The sequence below is a fragment of the Peromyscus californicus genome, unplaced genomic scaffold (assembly GCF_007827085.1).
Source record: "Peromyscus californicus insignis strain IS unplaced genomic scaffold, ASM782708v3 Scaffold_6__1_contigs__length_162567912, whole genome shotgun sequence".
Lineage (NCBI taxonomy): Eukaryota > Metazoa > Chordata > Mammalia > Rodentia > Cricetidae > Peromyscus > Peromyscus californicus.
The window spans coordinates 46,738,029-46,757,935 of record NW_026294584.1 but is presented as its reverse complement, the minus strand read 5'-3'; the positions used below and the strand labels follow the sequence as shown (position 1 = coordinate 46,757,935).

Below are 19,907 nucleotides of genomic sequence, written 5' to 3'. Positions count from 1 at the left end.
CAATGGCCTCTAGAAAGGATCCCCTCTAGAGCTTTGGAGGAATTGCAGCTTCTGGCATCTTTAACAGTGTCAGAGTAAACCATTTAACACTATAAATGTTTATTTACTTGGTATGTATGTGCACATATACGTACACTACAGTGCTCGTATAGAGGTCCAAGGACAACTTGCAGGAGTCACTTCTGTCCTTAGGGTTCTAGAAATTGAACTCAGGTTATCAGGCTTGGTAGCAAACACCCTTACCCACTGAGCCATCTTGCTGCCCCACAGAATAAACTTCTTTTGTTTTAAGCCACCGACATTGTATTAGCTTGTTTTAGCATCCCTAGGAAACTAGTCCACTGACTCTAAGAGTCATAAACACCACATACCACTCCTAATTTTTTCTAACCAGCAGAGGGGCTCCAGGAACAGGTAAATGGTGCAGATATAGCATCGGCTCCTGCTTGCTATCAGGCTAGGTAGAGGGGAGCTAGAAAGGTGACTGGGTGGGTATTAAGAGTGAACACAGGCTCATGGGGAGAGGACAGCAGCTTGAAAATCCAGACAGATGGCAGGATGCTGAACAGCCAGTGACAGACATCAGACAGCCTTAGAAGTGAGAGCTAGGAGCAGGCAGGTACTGTATTAGAGCTCTTTATGCTAAGATCCAGTCACACGTGGTGTGAGCAAGAAGAGGGTATATTCTATAGTCATTACCCACTTAACCATTATCACGTTCCTAGGCCAAAAAATTATAGTTTCTATTTTCCAGAGAAAGAAATAGATATATAGAGGCTAAATAATTTGGTCACAGAGAAAAAGCTATCAAATGATGTGGTTGGAATCCACTTGTATGTAATTCCAAAGCTTACGTCTACAGCTTGTTCCCCAATATAAAACTGAGTACCCTGTTACAGACCTGACGAGATAATGCCTGAGCAATAACTTTAGCTTTTCCTTGTCAGAGAAATAACTGATTCAAAGCAGCAATCTTCAGAGAAATGGCACCAATTCTGGCTGAATGCTAGGATCATCTGGGTATCTTGCTGGAACTCCCTCACTCCGGGCCGACTGATGGAGTGTGGGCAGTGGTGCTTTTGGGAAGCTTCCTGGGTGACTTGAATGGGTCGTGTTCCTGAGAACCGCTGATCTAGGCCAGCAGGTGGAAGTGGGAAGTGTGGCTGGCTGAGGAGGAGGTGCGAGTTTGGTGTTTGCAGGCAGACTGCAGCTATTTCACTTCTCCGAAGTGACTCTGGCAAATGCTAGGGCAGCGAGGAAAATGGAATATGCTTTAAATGTATCAAGACGGCTTCCTCTTACTCACACAGCTTATGTTTGTTCCTCCAGTGATAGGAAGTTTGAGCCTGAGCATTAGGGAAGCTGCCTCTGTCTCACATTGTCCTCCCTGAGCCAGAAAACGTGGGCTCCTCTCTTGGGAAAGCACTCTGCAAAATTCTGCAATGTGCTAGACTAGGAAACAGCTTCTGCCATCATGGCAAATATTGTTTTTGCAATGTCTGGGTCAGTGTGAAACAATGTAGAATACTTTTTAACATGACTACGGTTGCTCACCACAAAGTTAAATACTCACAGCATTAGGTCCTGGAACTCCTTACCTTCAAGATGGGCATAATGACACTAAAAGAATGCTTCTCCAACTTCAGATTATATTAAAGCTACATGCAGGGCTGTTAGAATCCAGGTACAAAGTTTAGGAATCTAGTTCTCACAAGTTCCCAGGTGATGCTAACACTCTAGGCTACAGGCCACATGTTGTGCTGTACTAGTCTAGGGCACTGCTGCTCACACACAAATACACAGACATGTCAGATGGGGACAAGATATAAGTGCAGGCTGAGTCAGAGGTCTGATGGCCCTGTCTGCAGGCAGCTCTCCAGCTAGTAAGAATGGTAAAGATTCACCATTGGGGTAGGAGAGGAAACTTCAGTGGACCACTCTCAGATGGTTGCCCATTCAACAGTTTCATAGGCAAGGAATAAAAAATATAAACTATTGGTACTGTCACTTAAAAAACAAGGAAACAACCACGGAACCATCAAAAGATATGTAAATTACCAACAACAATACATGTGAGAACTAAAGCGAACCAGAGTTCAATCTCTCTCCTTATGTCTGCGTTTCTGAGTTAGGGTTTCTATTGGTGTGAAGAGACACCATGACCACAGCAACTCTTATAAGGAAAACATTTAATTAGGGGCTCACTTGCAGTTTCAGAGGTTCAGTCCATTATTATCACAGTGGGACATGGCAGCACGCAGGCAGACATGATACTGGAGGAGGAGCTGAAAGTTCTATATCTTGATCCACAGGCAGTGAGACAATGATGTGAGACACTGGGCATGGCTTGAGCATATATGAGACCTCAAAGCCTGCCTCCACAGTGGCGCACTTTCTCCAAAAAGACCACACTTAATTCAACAAGGCCACATCTCCTAATAATGCAACTCCCTATGAGCTTATGGGAGACAATTACATTCAAACTACCACACTATGGAATGAAAATCTCTGGACCACCTCAATGTCCATCTCAAACCAAAGTGCCCCTAATTCCAAGTCAGAGTGCTGAGCACAGAGCTTCAAAGTTCCACATCCAAAAGATGGCTTAGGAAAAAGGAAGATTTCTTTTCCTAAGAGACTTCCTTAGTTTAGCTTGAATCAACAAGCTTAACATAGCAGGAGTCGAGGCCATTTTGCAGAAAAAGCAGTGCAAAGGACACCTCAGAAGGCTAGATGAGTCATACCCAGTTTTGCCCTTATGTTAGAACACAAGAGGTAAAGGAACCATGACATTCTGATTTAGCAATGGGTAGGTTTTGAAACTGAAGATGAGAAATTTTGTGTCATGAGGGGAAAACACAGTCACATGTGTCCATGCAGTAAGGAAAGATCATTCATTCACTTATCCATTTATTAAATATTGAATATTGGGACTAATAAGGTGGGTCAGAGGGAAAAGGCACTTGCTGCTAAGTCTGATGACCTGGATTTGATCTTTAGGACCCACAGGGTAGAAGGAGAGAACCAGCTTTGGCACGTTGTCCTCTTATCTCCACACATGCACCATGGTGTGTGTACATGCATGCGCATACACAAACACACAGACACGTTCACACAAATAAATAAAAATATAAGAATATTCATATTACTATTATTAGATATTCTAGTCTGGAACTAGAGATTTTGGAGAGAACCAATGGGGACCAATACTCACGCTCTCTATTGTAAATGTGTTAGGGCTGAAGCAGATGGTCCTTTCCTTCACTCTCTGGGAGGCAGTATGGGACAGTAAAGGATCTGGAGCAATGCTCCTCTAACTATGGTAACAGCCCAGTATCCCCACAATCTGTTGTGAATATACGCTTTTATGAGATACGATAAAAATGAGTTACCAGAGAAAGAAATTCAAAACCTAGAAATACATAAGATATAAGTTCCAATTTCTTAGATTCACAGACAATATCCAAGCACTAAGAAGAAATAAACGTGTCTAAAGGGTCACTCTCACCTCTGTGTCTGTGGCACAAAGGTAGTAGGTAGCTTGCAGACAACCATAATCCTCAGACTATGATGTGCAAACTGTTGAACACAGGGCTCAGGACAAGACTTCCTGGGTGTGAACTAACCTTCCCTTTGCTAGCCAGAAGACTCTGGGCAGGCAATTTAATTTAAGACCATCAAAGAACTTGTCATACAATCAAAGCATATATAAGCTGGTTCATGTAAAGCACTCAGAAGAATGTCTGGCTCCTAGTCAACAGTGCTAATGTGCTGACTACTATCATTACTAATATTACTTCTTGTTCTGCTGGGCTGCATCATTTGAGGACCACCTCTCTCACAGCATTTCACCCATAAAGTGGGACTTGCTCTTTTTCTTCCTATCAATTCCCTTTCTTCCCTCCACAGAATTTAAAATCATCAGTGCAAGTGCATGTTAGCACTCCCAGATATGTCTCCTCATGACATGATGCCTGGGCTGCTTAGATGCCATGTTGGGGGTGGGGAGCAAAGACAGACCCGGAGTTCTCCTCACAGGACACCATGCATTTCACCTGCCCATCAGCCAACGAATGAAAGCAACAAGTAGACAACTGTCCTTCCTTCTCCCTGGAAAAACCAACGAGGCTGATGACAAACGACAGAGCTGCTGCCTCGGGGGAAGAGCACACGCTCGCTCTGCTCTGTGACCTGACAGCAGTCTAGCCGAGGGGTCTCTTTATGCTTCATGGAACTGAGCACTTTTCCCACCTGCGACTCTCACACATATTGCCCCCAGCTCCCTTCTTAGTGTGTCTTACATTCTCAGTTAATATTTTAAGACCTACTCACCACGTTTTTTTAGATTAGCCACCTACAATTAGCTAGAAATAAAAATGTAAAGTAGACATGGAGATACCTTTAAGAAACACTGAAATTTTAGCATAAGAAATCATGTTAGAAGGCCATCTATAATTGTTATAAAGAAAGGGAATTTTTCAGGATGGAAACCTCATTATCTTGGAGAAAGGTAGGTAGATTTAATGACTATACCCTCAGAACTTTGCATCTTCAAAAATATAATTTTAATGTACAAAAGAAGGCGAGACTATGACCATATAACAAAGCAAGTATTTTAGTTCTAAGCATAAACTTGGAAGTTATTAACTGGAATGGCTTTGGTCTTAAGTTTTACTTATTTATGTGTAATTATGCCTTGATAAAGTAAAAAATAGAACAGGTAGAGTCCTTACCTAGTTTAGACTGGAGTAATTGATTTAAAGGACAAAAGAGAGATACTAATACTAAATGATGGGTGACAAGTTTGAGAGTGATCTGACAGGTAGACTATGGACTGCCCAGGGGTGACATTTAGCTGGCAGTGTATGGTCTAATATGGGTCAGACGATGAATCTCAATGTGTATTTGCTACATAAGCCCAAAATGATCATGTTTATTAAGGTGAATCTTTAGTTCACAGATTTACTAGATAGTGTAGTGTGCTTTCCCCATCCGCCCCTTAAACATAGTACATGATATACGATAAAGCTGTCATCATATAGCATGGCATTTCAGGATAATAGATACTGGGTGGGTTCCTAATGGAAAAAAAAATCATGGTCAGACAAAACACACAAAAAAATGTTTCTCATTTTTTCCCATTTTGAATTTTTTCATTGAGTTTATTCATCTTTTGACCCATCTATGCATGTGTGCATCTGGTAACATGCATGAGTACTTCCTGTTGCCAAGAGAGAGCTAGGATTTAGAACTTACCTCCTAGTGGGAAATGATAGAAGAGAAGTTAGCAAAAGTGGTAACTATATCTGTGATGAATGTTAAGAAGGAAAAACCCAGTGTTGGCTTGGGGTGTAGCTCAATTGCAGAATGCTGGCCTTGCATGTGCAAGGTCCTGAGTTCAATTTGAAGTTAAAGCAAGCAAGCAAGCAAGCAAGCAGCAGATACTAAAGAAATGGTCAATGGATCCTGATACAAAGTGCTCCATTCAGGTAACTCAAATGAAGAACTATTAATGAAGAGATAACTTACAGAAGTACGCCCAGAGTTGAGAAAAGGAACTAGGGATGTTGAGAATTCAGAGACTAATAGCAGAAAAAGGAAATCAAGGAGTGAGGAGTAGAAACTGCTGTCAGAGCCCAGAGAGAGCAGGAGCTACAGCTAGTGAGGAGGCTGCAGCATCACAAGTAGCGAGGAAGAAACAGTTCAGCCTCTTTCTTCTCTGACCTTCGGGTTCCTGCTAGTGATCCCTCCCAGAAGAACCCAGTCAGAAGGTCATCTTGGCAAGACGACCTCAGTGAGACAGTACATAGGGACTGATCTCAGCCTTGAAAATACATGAAGAAGAGAAAAGGAAGAATGAGGAAAATCAGAAAAGAGACCTGGTTAGGTAGTAAGTAGCCTGAAAAACCTTCTAGTTGATGTGAGATACTCAGTAAGATTCAGGAAGGTCTCATCAGTGGAACAGCAATCCAGCAGGGACAGTGAACAGTGAACAGAGTTTTGGTACCCCCTTCTCTAAGAGCAGACCTGGCAGGACCAGATAGTGCAAAAGAGCAACTTCCCTTACGATGCTTCTAGTTCATTTCTTCTTTATCACAGAGAGTTTGTGTAAAACTAGATACCGTGCTGAGGAAGTTCTAGCATGTCTCTATATTCCAATGAACACAGACTTAGGTAGGCAGCACAGCCGGAGAGCTGAGTGAAGCAAGCATATCCCACCCTTCCATGTGCACTGCTCTGTTGAAGAGCTCAAATCTTCTACACCTGGCACCCCTCACACTGTGTAATCTATGGAACATTGTGTTGTGTTCTCTGTTCTTTTCTTGAGATAGAGTCTCACTATGTAGCTCCTGAATGGTCTAAAACTGACCATGTGGACCAGACTGGCCTCAAAATCCCAGAGATCCACCTGCCTCTTTTGGAGTCAATGGTGTGAGCCACCATGTCTGCTTATTGTTCTTCTTAAAGCAAGATTAATGCAATTGTCAACATATACCCACAATTCCAATTCATGATTTTTCTCATTTTCTATTTATGAGCATGTTATAAGCTAAAATGCATATAAAATATCTACCACAGGCCTATGAAACAAAAATATCTACTGTCAGATAATATATATTGCCCAGAAATTGTATCTTCAAGGAAAAATGTTCAATATTAACAAGATCATTACTTGAACTAAATGATCTGACTTTTAACAGGCAGTTTACTGGTTCAGACTCCCTGAGCTAGTCAAGTTATTTACACTATCTACCTAAAAGTGGTTCGGAGAACTGCCTTCCTGCTGGTAAATGAGGTTACATAGGGTAACTAATTTCCTTCCTGCTAATCCTTCCTACTCTACAATGCATTCACCAGTGGAAAAACAATTCTTTCAAGGACAATTCTAAACAAACAGTGAAGAATTGTCTGAATGTCAGTGAGACTCACCATCTCCCATAGTCAAAGTTAAACTTTTTTTACTCCTTTCATTATCTTGGGAATTTCCATTATCCAAACTATATCAGACCTAAATTTCCCTAGTGTCTATTTAATTTATTTCCTTTTGTTTTGTCCCTGTTGAATATAGAACCAGATGGTAATTCTTCTTCTTTTCTAAAGTTATGATTCTTGCCAAGTCACAAAAAAAAAAAAATGGTGATTAAAAACAGTAATTTTGGGGCTGGAGAGATAGTTCAGTGATTAAGAACACTGGCTGGCCTTCTAGCGGACCTGGGTTGAATTCCTAGCACCCACATCATGTGAGTTACAACCACTTGTTTCAGCAGATCCAACACCCTCTTCTGGTCTCTGCAGGCGGCAGGCACACAACTGGTACACAGACATACACACATAAAAACCACATTTTATAAAATTAGGAAAAGAGTAAGTTCTTTTCCTCTTATTACCTGTAGAAGAGGCCTCTGCACCCCCAGAACCTTCATGGTGTCTGCATTAGCTAGGACCTTCAAGGGGTCTGTTGTTTTGGTGACTCCTTCAATCTCCTTGTTGATCTCAGCCAAGACTTGATTAAGGAAGATGCTTTTGATATACATGGTGAGGAACTCTCGAAGGGGACACTGTTTGGCAGGGCCAAGTCCCAAGGCGTGTTCAATCTCCTGAATAAATCTGGAAGACAAACAAGAAGGTGGTTAAATAAATCAGAAAGACATAAATATGATACCACACATCAGTATCTGTGGGCTCAGGCTGTTTCCATGGATACAGCAAGGTCATCATTCCATCTCAATACAAGTTTCAGTTTTTTAAAATAAATAAGTTATTTCACTAATTAAATGAAATAGGATGGAACAGAAAAGCATGACTTCTTCTATGTATGGTAGAGCATAATACTCTGGTTAATTCTCAAAAGAAATAAGACTGTAAGAGTCAAAGGAAAAGTATAATAAACAGAAAACAAAATTATAGGGCAAACTAAAGAGCATATCCACAAACAGCGCTTATTTCTTATTGAAATTGCTTATATATAGTGTGTGGGGCATAAAAGTATTCCTTTATTTACAATGATATTGAGTTTGCAGCAGGCTAAAAAAGGGAAAGAACAGGAGTTGGAAGACAAAGGAGAATTTCAACTATATGTTTTATGTTTAATTTTATGTTTTTTTTTATAAAAATAGCTAAGGTGTATATACCAGAATATTAACAGCTGTCCTAACTCAGAGATGAATACATATTATCATTTGCACTTTTCTGTAGAGGTAGCCTTGCTTTCAGTGGTTTAATACACACAAATTTAACTTACTATAGTTTAGTTAAATGACACCAGCCCCCAACAACATAGTTTAAAACTTATAGAATCACAGTATAGTTAGCACCATCCATTCAGTGTAATTACACAAAGTCAAACTATGATATTATCCCTTCAGAATCCTATGTATAAAAAACTGCAGGGCATTGTGGTCAGAGACCAATCATTTCTTTCCAGTCTATTGCAAATGGTCATTGTGCTCTGTCTATTCAGTTCATGTACAGACAACCAAGTATGTGGTTATGTTGTCTCCTTGTCACCAAGTGAAAAGGCCACGTGGCATTTTATAAAAAGCAAAATAATTGGCCAATACAGATAAAATACAGGAACAAAACTAAATGAGATGACACCAGCAGTGAAATCTGAACTGAATGCAAATCATTTTATAGAAGAAATACACGACCATGACAATTTTGACACTGCCATTTCAAAATCATATGTAACCAAAATAAAACTTCTTAACATAAACCCAGAAATTGGCCATGATAGGAGAGAGGGCAAGGATGAAGAGGGATGGGCCACCAGAGCAAGTTGGGAACTTGCTGGGAACTCCTGGAGGTATTCTATAGCAATGGGACAAGAAGTCTAAAATGCTCACAATGGCTAAAGTGTAGAAGCACAAGCTTGCCAAATAAAGACAAGACACACATGTGGAGCCACAAAGTACACAACATGAAGCCAGCAAGCACCATTCAAGCATGTTTTGATATTTTCAAAGGAAACAAAGCACTTTAACTGTGTTTCCAAGGTCCCAGCTACTGAATACATTTTCGACCTTAGTTTCCTTGCTTTCCATTTCTACATATATTTACATGTTTTGACAGAACTTTCGAGAAGACACAAACTAATTAAGAATAGCTTGTAGTGTTTTCTTACATGGTCATTTTTATAGTTCCACAATGGCATGCAAAGCAGGGGCTGCTTATAATGTTTTCCCAGAAGAGAAAAAGAAAAATCAAGACAAAAGATAAACAAATAAATGTAAAAATATTTTTAACGTGTATCACAAATGTTGTCTAGACATAAGATTAAAAACCCACAGATCTTAATAGAAAAGTGGTCAAAGCCAGGAAAAGAGCATCTAGAAAAGAGAAATGCAACGTTCATCAAACATAAAAAATAAAATCTCAATTTCATAAGACAAATGCAAAGTAAAGTATTCTGATTTTTGAACCTATGTGCTAGGCCAAAATCCAAAGGTGTGAAAGAAAACACACTGTTAGTGTGAGTGTGGGGAAGGAGGCTTCTTCACACAGCACCGATGCAAGGACAAGTGGTACAGCATATATGAAGGGGATGTTGCAATATTATTCAGAACTATGTATGGATTTCCTTTTCCCCCAGAAACACCACTTGTGGGAAATTCTCCCCAAAGCTAAAGGCAGAAAATAACCTTAATGTTGATCAGTTAGGTGACAAGCAAAGAACTGTGGTGCAACATACTGGAATGTTGTGGACCCCTCCCTGCCCTCCAAATGGGAAAGCTTTAGCTACACGGGTATGAAAAGATCACAGCTCACAAGGTTAAGTAGAAAAAGGGAGTGAAGATCAATGTGTAGTTAGTGGTGTTTACCACATTAGCCTCTATATAAGAACTGTATAATCTCATTGTATACTTTAGCTTGCAGTCTCATAAAAACCCAACAGGTACCTGAAAGAGATGGGATGGAGCTGAAGTTGGGGAGTAGGAATGAGAATTTTCAATGATTTTTTTTAATGTTTAAAATGATTATAATCTGAAGGGTTAGTGACTAGATTAAAATTAAATTATAAAATTTAAAAATTGCCTACATAAGTTTTCTAGTTAGACTATATTTCAAGTTTAATTCTTTAATTTTTGCTTAACCTATACCTTACTCAATAAATGAACATACTCCAGATAATCTTAAATAGTATTATGTTACTCCATTGATTGTGTTCTTTCTCCCTCTTTCCACTTGCCTTTGTGTGTGTGTGTGTGTGTGTGTGTGTGTGTGTGTGTGTGTGTGTGTGTGTGTGTGCAATGCTAGGAAGTAAAGAAGTGGTTATTACAATGAAAATAGTGTGACCCAGGGAATTCGGGCAAAATGAGAAACTGAAACAAACACAAGACTTCTTACCTGATTTCAACAAAGAAAAGGAAGTCAAAGTAAACCTCATAAATCTTTAAGGAGATGGTGAGTAGAAGAAGGCAGGGAAAATGAGAGACAAAATAGTTAGCCACAGCCATAATTTTAAGATCTTGCAATCCATATCCTGCCCTCTGACCCTTCTGATTCCTGTACTTTGCAGAGGAACCCCTACCCAGGAGCACTCTGGTCCCTTTGGTCTGCCTCCAAAGGAAAACTTGTTATTTACCTTCCAAGGAGCAGATGAGAAAACCTCCTTTCACCAGAATCCCATTTGTTTTCTTAAGAGGGACCATGATTTTCTAAGCAAAAGTACTTACATTTTCTTTTCAAAATCTTTATAATCTGAACAAACTTTTTACTAGCCAGCCTGTTCTCAAAGTGACAGAAACCTTAAATTATCCACATTTTCCTTCTCTAGTCAAGTATCCCTAAAACATGAGATGGCTTCAAGCAGCACTGGCAGAGGGTCCCCCATCACTTTCAGTGAGCCATCTCTCTTGAATACAAACTATTCATTCCCTAGAGCACACAACATCCATCTCCAATGACACATCCAGGTTGATGTTGTCATTTTTAACTTGAGGGGATCCATTCAACATGTTTCCAAATCTGCTTTCAGAGCTGTGAGGGATCTCAGCAGAAATCGTGAAACATGGGAGAATGAAAGAAAAATTAAGGATGTTTCCAGACCCCTTTTTAGTCAGAAAATGGGAAGAATGGTAGTTACCAGGGTGGGAGATGGTGGTGGGGATGTGTTCATCAAAGGATATCAAGTTCAGCTAGCCATGAGAAATCAACTCAGATTGTACAAGGTAGAGACTTCAGTTAACGAATGTTATACGTGGAAAGCACACAAGATAGATTTAAGTAATTTTACCACAAAATATAGCAAATATGAATGGTAATCATACATGTTTTGTTGGGTTAGCCATTCTATGTCATGTTATATGCCTTAACATACATGAATTTCTTCTTGTTTTTTTCTTTTTATTTATTCTTCTCTCATTCAATACATCCCAACTGCAGCCTCCCTTCCCTCCACTCCTTCCAGTTGCCCCCACCCCTCAATTCACTGCTTCTCCATTTCCTTTCAAAAAAGAGCAGGCCTCCCTGGGATATTAACCAAATATGGCAAAACAGGAGGTAAGGGACCCCAAAATCAGCCAAAAGAGTCAGAAACACCCCCACTCCCACTGTTAGGAGTTCCCCAAAAATCTCAAGCTAAACAACCATAGCATATGTGAAGAGGACCTAGTGCAGACCTATGTAAAGCAATTCCACTAAAATCAGAACAAGACAAGGCTGTCCACTATCTATGTATCTACTCAATATAGTACTTGAAGTTCTAGATAGAGAAATAAGACAACTGAAGATCAAAGGGACACAATTTGGAAAGGAAAAGTCAAAGTATCATTATTTGCAGATGATATGATAGTATATATAAGCGACCCCAAAAATTCTACCAGGAAACTCCTACAGTTGACAAACATTTTCAGTGAAATGGCTGGATACAAGATTAACTCAAAAACACCAGTTGCCCTCCTATACACAAATGACAAATGGGCTGAGAAAGAAATCAGGAAAACAACACCCTTCACAATAGCTACTAACAATATAAAATATCTTGGGGGGCGGGGTAACCCTAACCAAGCAAGTAAATTTCAAAGAAAAAAACTGAAGAAGGTATCAGAAAATGGAAAGGTCTTCCATGCTATTGGGTAGGTAGGATTAACATAGTAAAAATGGCCATCCTACCAAAAGCAATCAACATATTCAATGCAATCCCCATCATAATTCCAATATTCTTTACAGACCTTGAAAGGACAATTCTCAGATTCATATGGAAAAACAAAAAACCCAGGATAGCTAAAACAATCCTGAACAGAGTATCACCATCCCTGATTTCAAGCTGTACTACAGAGCTATAATAATAAAAACTACAGGGTATTGACATAAAAACAGTCATGTTGATTCATGGAATTGAACTGAACATACATAAATGTTTTAAAAATTAAAAATAAGCAAATACATTGCTAAGTTATGCTTGTGTTGGCAAAAACAACAAAGAAAGTCTTCTCTTAACTTCTTGATAGGTGAACCTTGCTCACTGTCAATTGTGACAGAAAGGACAACTTCCGGAAGTAGGGTGATCAAAAACATAGTACTCAGAGTTGGTATTGCAGAGGTTGGACCAAGTTGCAACAACTTGGGCAAATAATTGAGTCTCTTGTAGCCTTACTTCTGTATACTGTGAAATGTGAAGATACCACCACCTCCTGACACAAACTGGACTGAGAATAACATGTAGCAAGTGCAGTAAGTGTGGCAGCTACTCCAACAGTTAGTAGTGTTTCCATAGTGCAAGCTTGGGTGAGGATGGAGAATCTCTAGTGGGACACATTGATAATTAGATTTAGACTCTGAATCCTTCAGAAACAAATTAAAAAAGTTCAGGCATGACCAAAATGTCCATATGGCCAGAGTGAAGTGTTAAGTGCTCCCTAAGTGCTTACATGGGCACAAAGCAGAGTCTTGGGAGAAATATTATTGAACAAGATATAGAGCAAAGGAACACATTTTGATCTCAACCCATAGTTCTTGAAACTAGGATGCAATTTGCCTGAAAACCAGTGCTCCCTCAACCCTACCCCCGCCAAGATTTTGTGTTAGAGGTCCCAATGAACAATTAAAAAGACAAAATAAATTTCATCCCTCATCCCAACCACTCCACTGTCAACTGGTTTCTCTTTTGTGAAAGAACATTTAATGAGTTTGTCAGTTTAACTCTGCCTTCCTTTTGGGCAATATGGCTGTTCATACTACCTTCCCCTGCTCATTCACAGAGAATCATAAAACTCTGTCATGCTAATGAGCACATTATTAAATCAAACATCTGTTAAGGAACATTAATTCAGATTTTATTACAGGTAACCCCACAGTGAACATCTTCATTCTGTTTCTGGTAAGCTATTTTAACAAGTCCAAATATTTTAAGTAGCTCCTGATATTTTTTCTGAGGAAGTTTATATTTTATTTCCTGTTCTTTGCCCCCAAATCCCTATAACATGTTGCCTGTTTCATATTTCGTTTTTTTGTTGTTGTTTTGTCTACTAATAAGCATTTTTAAGATGGTCTGTTGAACATGAGGAGAGAGGTAGAGATAGAGGTATAGAAGAAAATCATCAGGAGTCCAATCTTTCCATGAAGGCTCCTCATTAGCACTATGGGAGCAAGAAAACACTGAATATTTGATAATGTCAGAGAATCCCATTAGGAATGAAAACACTTCCAAGTTAAGCTAGAACACAGATGGAACCCTGTGAAAGGGGCATTATCTAATCTCCAGAAGTGCTGTCAGCTGGGGATTTCCCAGACCTATGAATGATGAGCAGGCAAACACAAACTACAGGTGCATCTGTTCATGGGGAGGAGACTATGAGAATCAAAGGAAAGATCGACATAATGCTGTGTGTGGAGTATCTAATCACAGGATTTTGAAGACTGTTCTCCAAGTAACCTCTTCAACCAGAGGCTGTAAAACAGGATGAACCATAAAGCAAATAATGAGGCACATGACTAATTTTCACTGCAAGTTTAAAACACTGGTCTTATTCCCTAAGTTTAGTATTGACAGTTATGTATTTATAAATATTAAACTGGATATTTTCATTTCAGATTATCATTGAGGGGAATTTAAAAAGTCTATGCATACATGATACCTGTATTTTTAACTGATGTTTTGTTGCAGCAAGTTACTTGCTCTCTGGAAGCCACAAATGAGCACTCACTGCCCAGTATTTTTTACCTTGATGTGGTTCCTATCTAGGGAATTTATAAACTAATCAAAATTTTACTCAAGCATCCCCAGTCCCTTGCTCAGCCTAGCATCCTTATTACAAATTATATTTTATTGTAAAGCATCATTTCCCCTTCTATTTCAGCTAAGAATTGTGGCTGGTACCAGCTGGACATACCATCAAGCACAGAGGATCTACACCTGCTGTAGACACTGCACTGAGAGCAGCGACCTCTATTTATCTTAATGATAATAGAGATGCTAGAAGTAGACTTATAGTAGGGCACGGTCTATTCAAAATCTCAACTGTACTGGAAAAAGAAATCAACCTAGAATCTATATAGAGTCAAAGAGTCTACCCCCAGACACGAGCTCATCCTTGTACAAAGAACTGAAAACAGTTAGTTATACACAGAAAGATGAGACTTTGGAATCTAATCCAACTAAGGCCATAAGAAACGCAGGAAACAACTTGGTCTGTACATAGAGGCAACACAGCACATGTGCCTTTCTAAGACATGTTTTGAATTTACTTGATACTTCTCACATTGACATCTAAGGCTGAGCAAAGTGGAAGACAACCTAGGCAAAGAAGTGAAGAAGGCTCAGCAGAATTGATTTGAGATATAGTCAACTTACTTGTATTATCTGGGTGAAAAAAGATCGTTTAGAAATGATTTACAAAGGACTCATTCAGAAACAGCAGCAACAGGCATATTTAAGACCATAAATCAGTGGAACATGAAAACTGAAGAAAAATCCATAAAGGTTAATGCACATTGGAGTACATTTGCCTCTTAATTCATGGGAGTGAGCCATTGGCACATCGGGGAGAAGCTCTCCCTCAATAGTCTGTAATTGCTCATGCTGAGTCTAACTACGATCTGGGCCTCTTGTATATAAAGATTTTCTGGGGAAAAGTACAAAATAAGCTCATCATTGCAGAGCCCAATTGTGTCCTCAGCTCGTGCCCCTAGGAGACAATTTGCTGAACTAATGAAATCAGAAGGGGTTTGGGTGCTCTTATTTGTAATGAGTGAGATTCATGCCTGGGACTCGAGGAGAAATGAGGTAAAAATCATTAAGTAACAAAAGAAAAGAATATTACCTATGAAATTTGGACTCTGCAGGCTTACAAACAAATTTAACTTTCAAAGTCTTGCCATGAGTGTATTGCAAATGATTTGAGACTATGCTTAAGTGCTCCCGACAGACTGAAAAGCACTTTAGGAAAAATGAAGTAAGCCTCTTTAAAATGACAGCTGTTAAAACTTTTAAGCATATAATTTGGAAATTGAAGTGAGAGTTAAACTCTAACCCTTAGTATAAAACAATCTTTCTTTAACCCCTCAAGATGCAAATAAATAAGTCAATAATATGGGCTATTGAACCAAGCTCAAAGGCAAGATGATAATTTTTCTATTCTGATAGGGTTGAATTCTATTTTATTGCTTCAACTTACTTTACTTACAGTTAAATGCCTTTTTATGTTGTCATATAAAAGATTAATCTGTCAAAAAATTCCAAGAAAAATTTAGGAGAAGAAACCTCCGGCATAGCTATAAACTCTCTTCTGAGGCTGGAGAGCAGTGAGGCCTTCAGATACTCTAATACAAACGCAGGGGAATGTGGTCCACACTGCTACTGTTGCTACATCGGTAGGAGTGCTATTAATAACCGCTCATAGCCACAGCTCTCTTACCATGTCTTCCTCAAAGAGCTTTATAAGGATTTGTCAATATAAATTTCAAAGGTATCCTAAGAGGACTGCACTGTTGTCATCTCCATTTTACACAGGATGGCACTGAGATACCACACACAGAAGTGCTGTGTGGAATCACCGTCTTATATTGCTGCAAGGTAGAACACATGCACAACTGCCATTTGGAAGCAGAACTGACTGGTATTACACATCAAGATACTTTCTCCAGATCAAACAGCTGGTAAGTGATGGGGCTAAAATTTGACCTTGGGCAGCGTGATTCCAGAGACCATGCTAGACTTCAGCCTATTCTAGTACAACTAATTCTCAGACATTCAGCCCTAAGGTCAGGATGCTTGAGATGGGCTATCTGTAGATGAAAGTCTACACTGAAGTCTAAAGTGTGTGGTAATGAGTGGATAGGAAGGGTTATATTATCACAATAAAATATTTTAATATGTCATGAATAACTATCTTAAAATAATTAAATCTTTTTTCTTTGGCTTTGTTTTGCTTTTTCAACGTAGGGTTTCTATGTGTAACAGTTCTGGCTGTCCTGGAGCTAGCTATGTGTAGACCAGGCTGGCCTCGAACTCAGAGAATTCTTCCTGCCTCTGCCTCCCAAGTGCTGGGGTTAAATTTAATAAGATAAGTAAATCTTAGCTTCAGTTTAAACTATTGGTTCTTAACCTGCATTTCCAATCACCTGTTAGGTACTTTCAACTTGATTTCCTCCTGATAATTCAAATTATGTCTCACCTAGAATTCTTCACTGCTGAGTTCCAACTGTTTTTCAGTTCTCTCCTATGATTTACATATTTATACCATTATTATCACAATAACCCTGGGTCAAGCTTAAAAATCATCTATCACTTTCACCTAATCTTGCTATTCATGCAAGAAACTCCGAGATTTAGATACGTTTTCTGTCTAATGTTCACATATGCCTATTTGGTCCCCATTTTGTTTATGTGGCATTATGTGGAGTGTGTTTATCATGCTGCCCATGGCTGTAGGTGATAAGCAAGCACAATGAAAGAATCAGGCTCCATGGGTTTCATTTATACATCATTTGGCATGGATGGAGCTAACTCAACTAGTTCAAGGATGTAGCTCAGGTAGACATTCCTGTGTCTCCATTACTAACATTTGCAACTCAATTCTGGTTCTAATTAAATGAGGTGATGCAGATAAATGGTGAGAAGTTAATATAAGCACATTTAGTTCCCTGGCTTCCCTGTTACAATTTCCTAACTGGTTTTCCAATTTTTTCTAAACCCCGCTTCCTTCAATTTGTCACCCTCATTTCACCGAAGTACAGAATAGAGAGGTACTTACAAGGTTGTCATGCGTCCTGCTCTCCCTTGCCCGCAGGCTGTTGCACAGGCCTGGCCATTTACCTGAGCACACTCCCTCCACTGTTAGTTGAATGCTGCACACACAGTCACAGCTTAGATGTCACTTCTCTAGTGTGTCTATGCTGACTGTCCTGTTCCTCACTACACCAACATAACACTCCTGGTGGAGACTGCACCCCACCATGTAGAACTTCCTGGAGAGAGGGGCATTCCTATTCACTGTGGACAGTCTGGTACTTCGTAGGAATATATCCCGTGTGTAACCTGCACGAAAGTAAACCTGGTGCCTTTTCTCACTTAGTATTTTTAGTGCACCTTGAGTACACTACTGTGGCAGAGCAGCAAGACTGGAGGTCTACAAAATTGTTACTTATTTCAATGTAGCCTTTGGATAAGGACCAATTAAAAGCATGGAATTTCCCCTGACCTCTAATTTAGTTGACTTCAGTCATAATATAACTACTTCACAGCATTAGTCATTTTTCTACCTATTCTTCACTCGCTGATAACACAATCAAGCTCCTTCAGACCCATAACTGTGTTCTATACATCTCTGAATCATGCCTGAAGAATCAAAATCAATTAAGTAGTGTGCATAGTTAATAAATATTCAAATAAATAATACTATTGCATTATTATCATAGTTTATTTAGTCCTTGTCATTAAGGGCTATGACTTTTTAAAGTGTTCACTATCCATGGGCTATTTTAATGTTCTGTTTTATAGATAAAAATGGTTGGATAAACAAGATGATAAAAGAATTGAGGTAGTGCAAGAAATACAGGAGGTTGTAAAACAGGTGATGCATGCATTATGTTAAGTGTTTCAAAATGAGGCATTTAAAGACAAATTATCAGCATATTAAAACCTAGTCTTGCTCTCTCATTTGAAGCTCAGAGAATCTGGTCCCATCTGAACACCATTTAGGCACCAGTAATAGAAATCAAGTACTGGAAACATGTCATGTATCAAAACTAGATGTGTGTACCTGTTGCAACAAGGCTGCTGCACACGTGAACTCACAGCTGTGAATGAATTCACGAGACACGCATAAGATCATACCATCCAAAACTCTATCAGAGGTGGGGCAGGGGTACATGCAGTCCCATCCCCAGCTCCCCAAGGAGCTACTAGCAATGGATGGCTGCTGGTGGAGAAAGAGGCAGTTTTCATCAGGATGTAGCCCTGAAAGCTGCTCATGCTCTAGCGGTTGTCTCTATACTCATGCAATACTGCACCCATGCACATACTGTACCCATATAATACTGCACCCATGCAATACTGCACCCATGTAATACTGCAACCATACACATACTGCACCCATGAACATACTGTACCCATGAACATACTGCATCCATGAACATACTGCACCCATGCACATACTGTACCCACATAATACTTCACCCATGCACATACTGCACCCATGTAATACTTCACCCATGCACATACTGGCATCACTGTGGCTACAGTGGGTAAAGAAAACAGCAAATGAAGTTGGGAAGGAAGAATGTTGGTTGGGGATGGGAGCAGTTGAAGGGAGGGAATGGGGGACTGGATTTGATCAAAACACATTATATACAGGTTTGAAATTCTCAAGTAATTTAAAATTAAAAATTACATAAGATAGTTGCTGGATTAGACAGGCAGGCTACTTGTGTCTCTTTCAGTGTTCATTGACAGGATGGATTTTATTATGCTTACTAATAAATGCCTTGGAAAGCTCAGTTTGAATTATCTCTAATGAGCCTATTTGGCAGCTAAACTTGTTCCATGATTTTAGCTTAGATTATGTCTTATCCATTCCATGTTTATTATTACTTGATTAACTGCCAACCTGAATGCGCAGCAATCTAAGAAAAAAGTGTGTGTGATCCCTAGCAAACAATTATGGCATGGGCTCCAGACACGTAGCATTGATTGAGTCTGGGGCCTTTGTGGAGGCACACAAAGGTTTCCTAGCAAGATCTGAGCTTGCTTTACCCAGTAGGGCTGCATGAGAAGACTGCTTGACCACATGCATGGTTACTAGGTGATTGGAAGGGTCTATACCTGGCTGAGGTAGAGGGTGGTCTTTGCTCTACCCCTTGGCACTCCTATGAAGAGCCCTTTAGAAGAGACAGAAGAGGTCAGTGGATAATGATCCAGGCCTTCCCGAACTATACTGTGTTTCTGTCTCTCTCCCCTCCATATTTCTATCTAAATATTTCTCACTTCTTCTTCCTCAGGAGTACCCTGGGGTAAAAGTGGGAGCAGAACTCCCACAGGCCTTAAACTCTTCTACATTTATCCTGTTTTATTTGAATATTTGATTATTAGAACGCAGCCATGATCATCTTCTTATCCCACAGCACACATGCATTTTCCAGGACAATATGTTTAATGAAGCATCATGCACAACTTCTCACAAAACTGTTATTCTATAGTGGTTAGACTCCGTCTTAGATTTACTCCAGGTAGTCCTTTCCTGCTTGGAAAAGACAGCATTTTCTAGAATCACTTGTAGCCATGCATTATTTTATCAGGGTTTTAATACAACAAAGCAGCCTGTACAATACTTATCTAGGATAAAAAGTGAACTAAGTTGAGTATTTTAAAGGTATTTTATCCAGTGTTCCATCACTATTCTATCCCTTTGAGAGGTATCAGAGGGCTCTTGCTTTACAGTTTCATAAATGTCTATTAATAGCCAGGA

General features: G+C 39.5%; 1 protein-coding gene across 2 annotated transcripts in view; it reads right to left on the bottom strand.

The window, feature by feature from the left end:
* Exoc4 (exocyst complex component 4) overlaps positions 1-19,907 on the bottom strand; it is a 768,512-nt gene that overhangs the window by 217,023 nt on the left and 531,582 nt on the right. For both annotated transcript variants that reach the window (XM_052721855.1, XM_052721856.1), the window contains exon 11: positions 7,389-7,608. In XM_052721855.1, the coding sequence (XP_052577815.1) occupies positions 7,389-7,608 (220 nt within the window). The remainder of the gene's footprint in view (positions 1-7,388; positions 7,609-19,907) is intronic.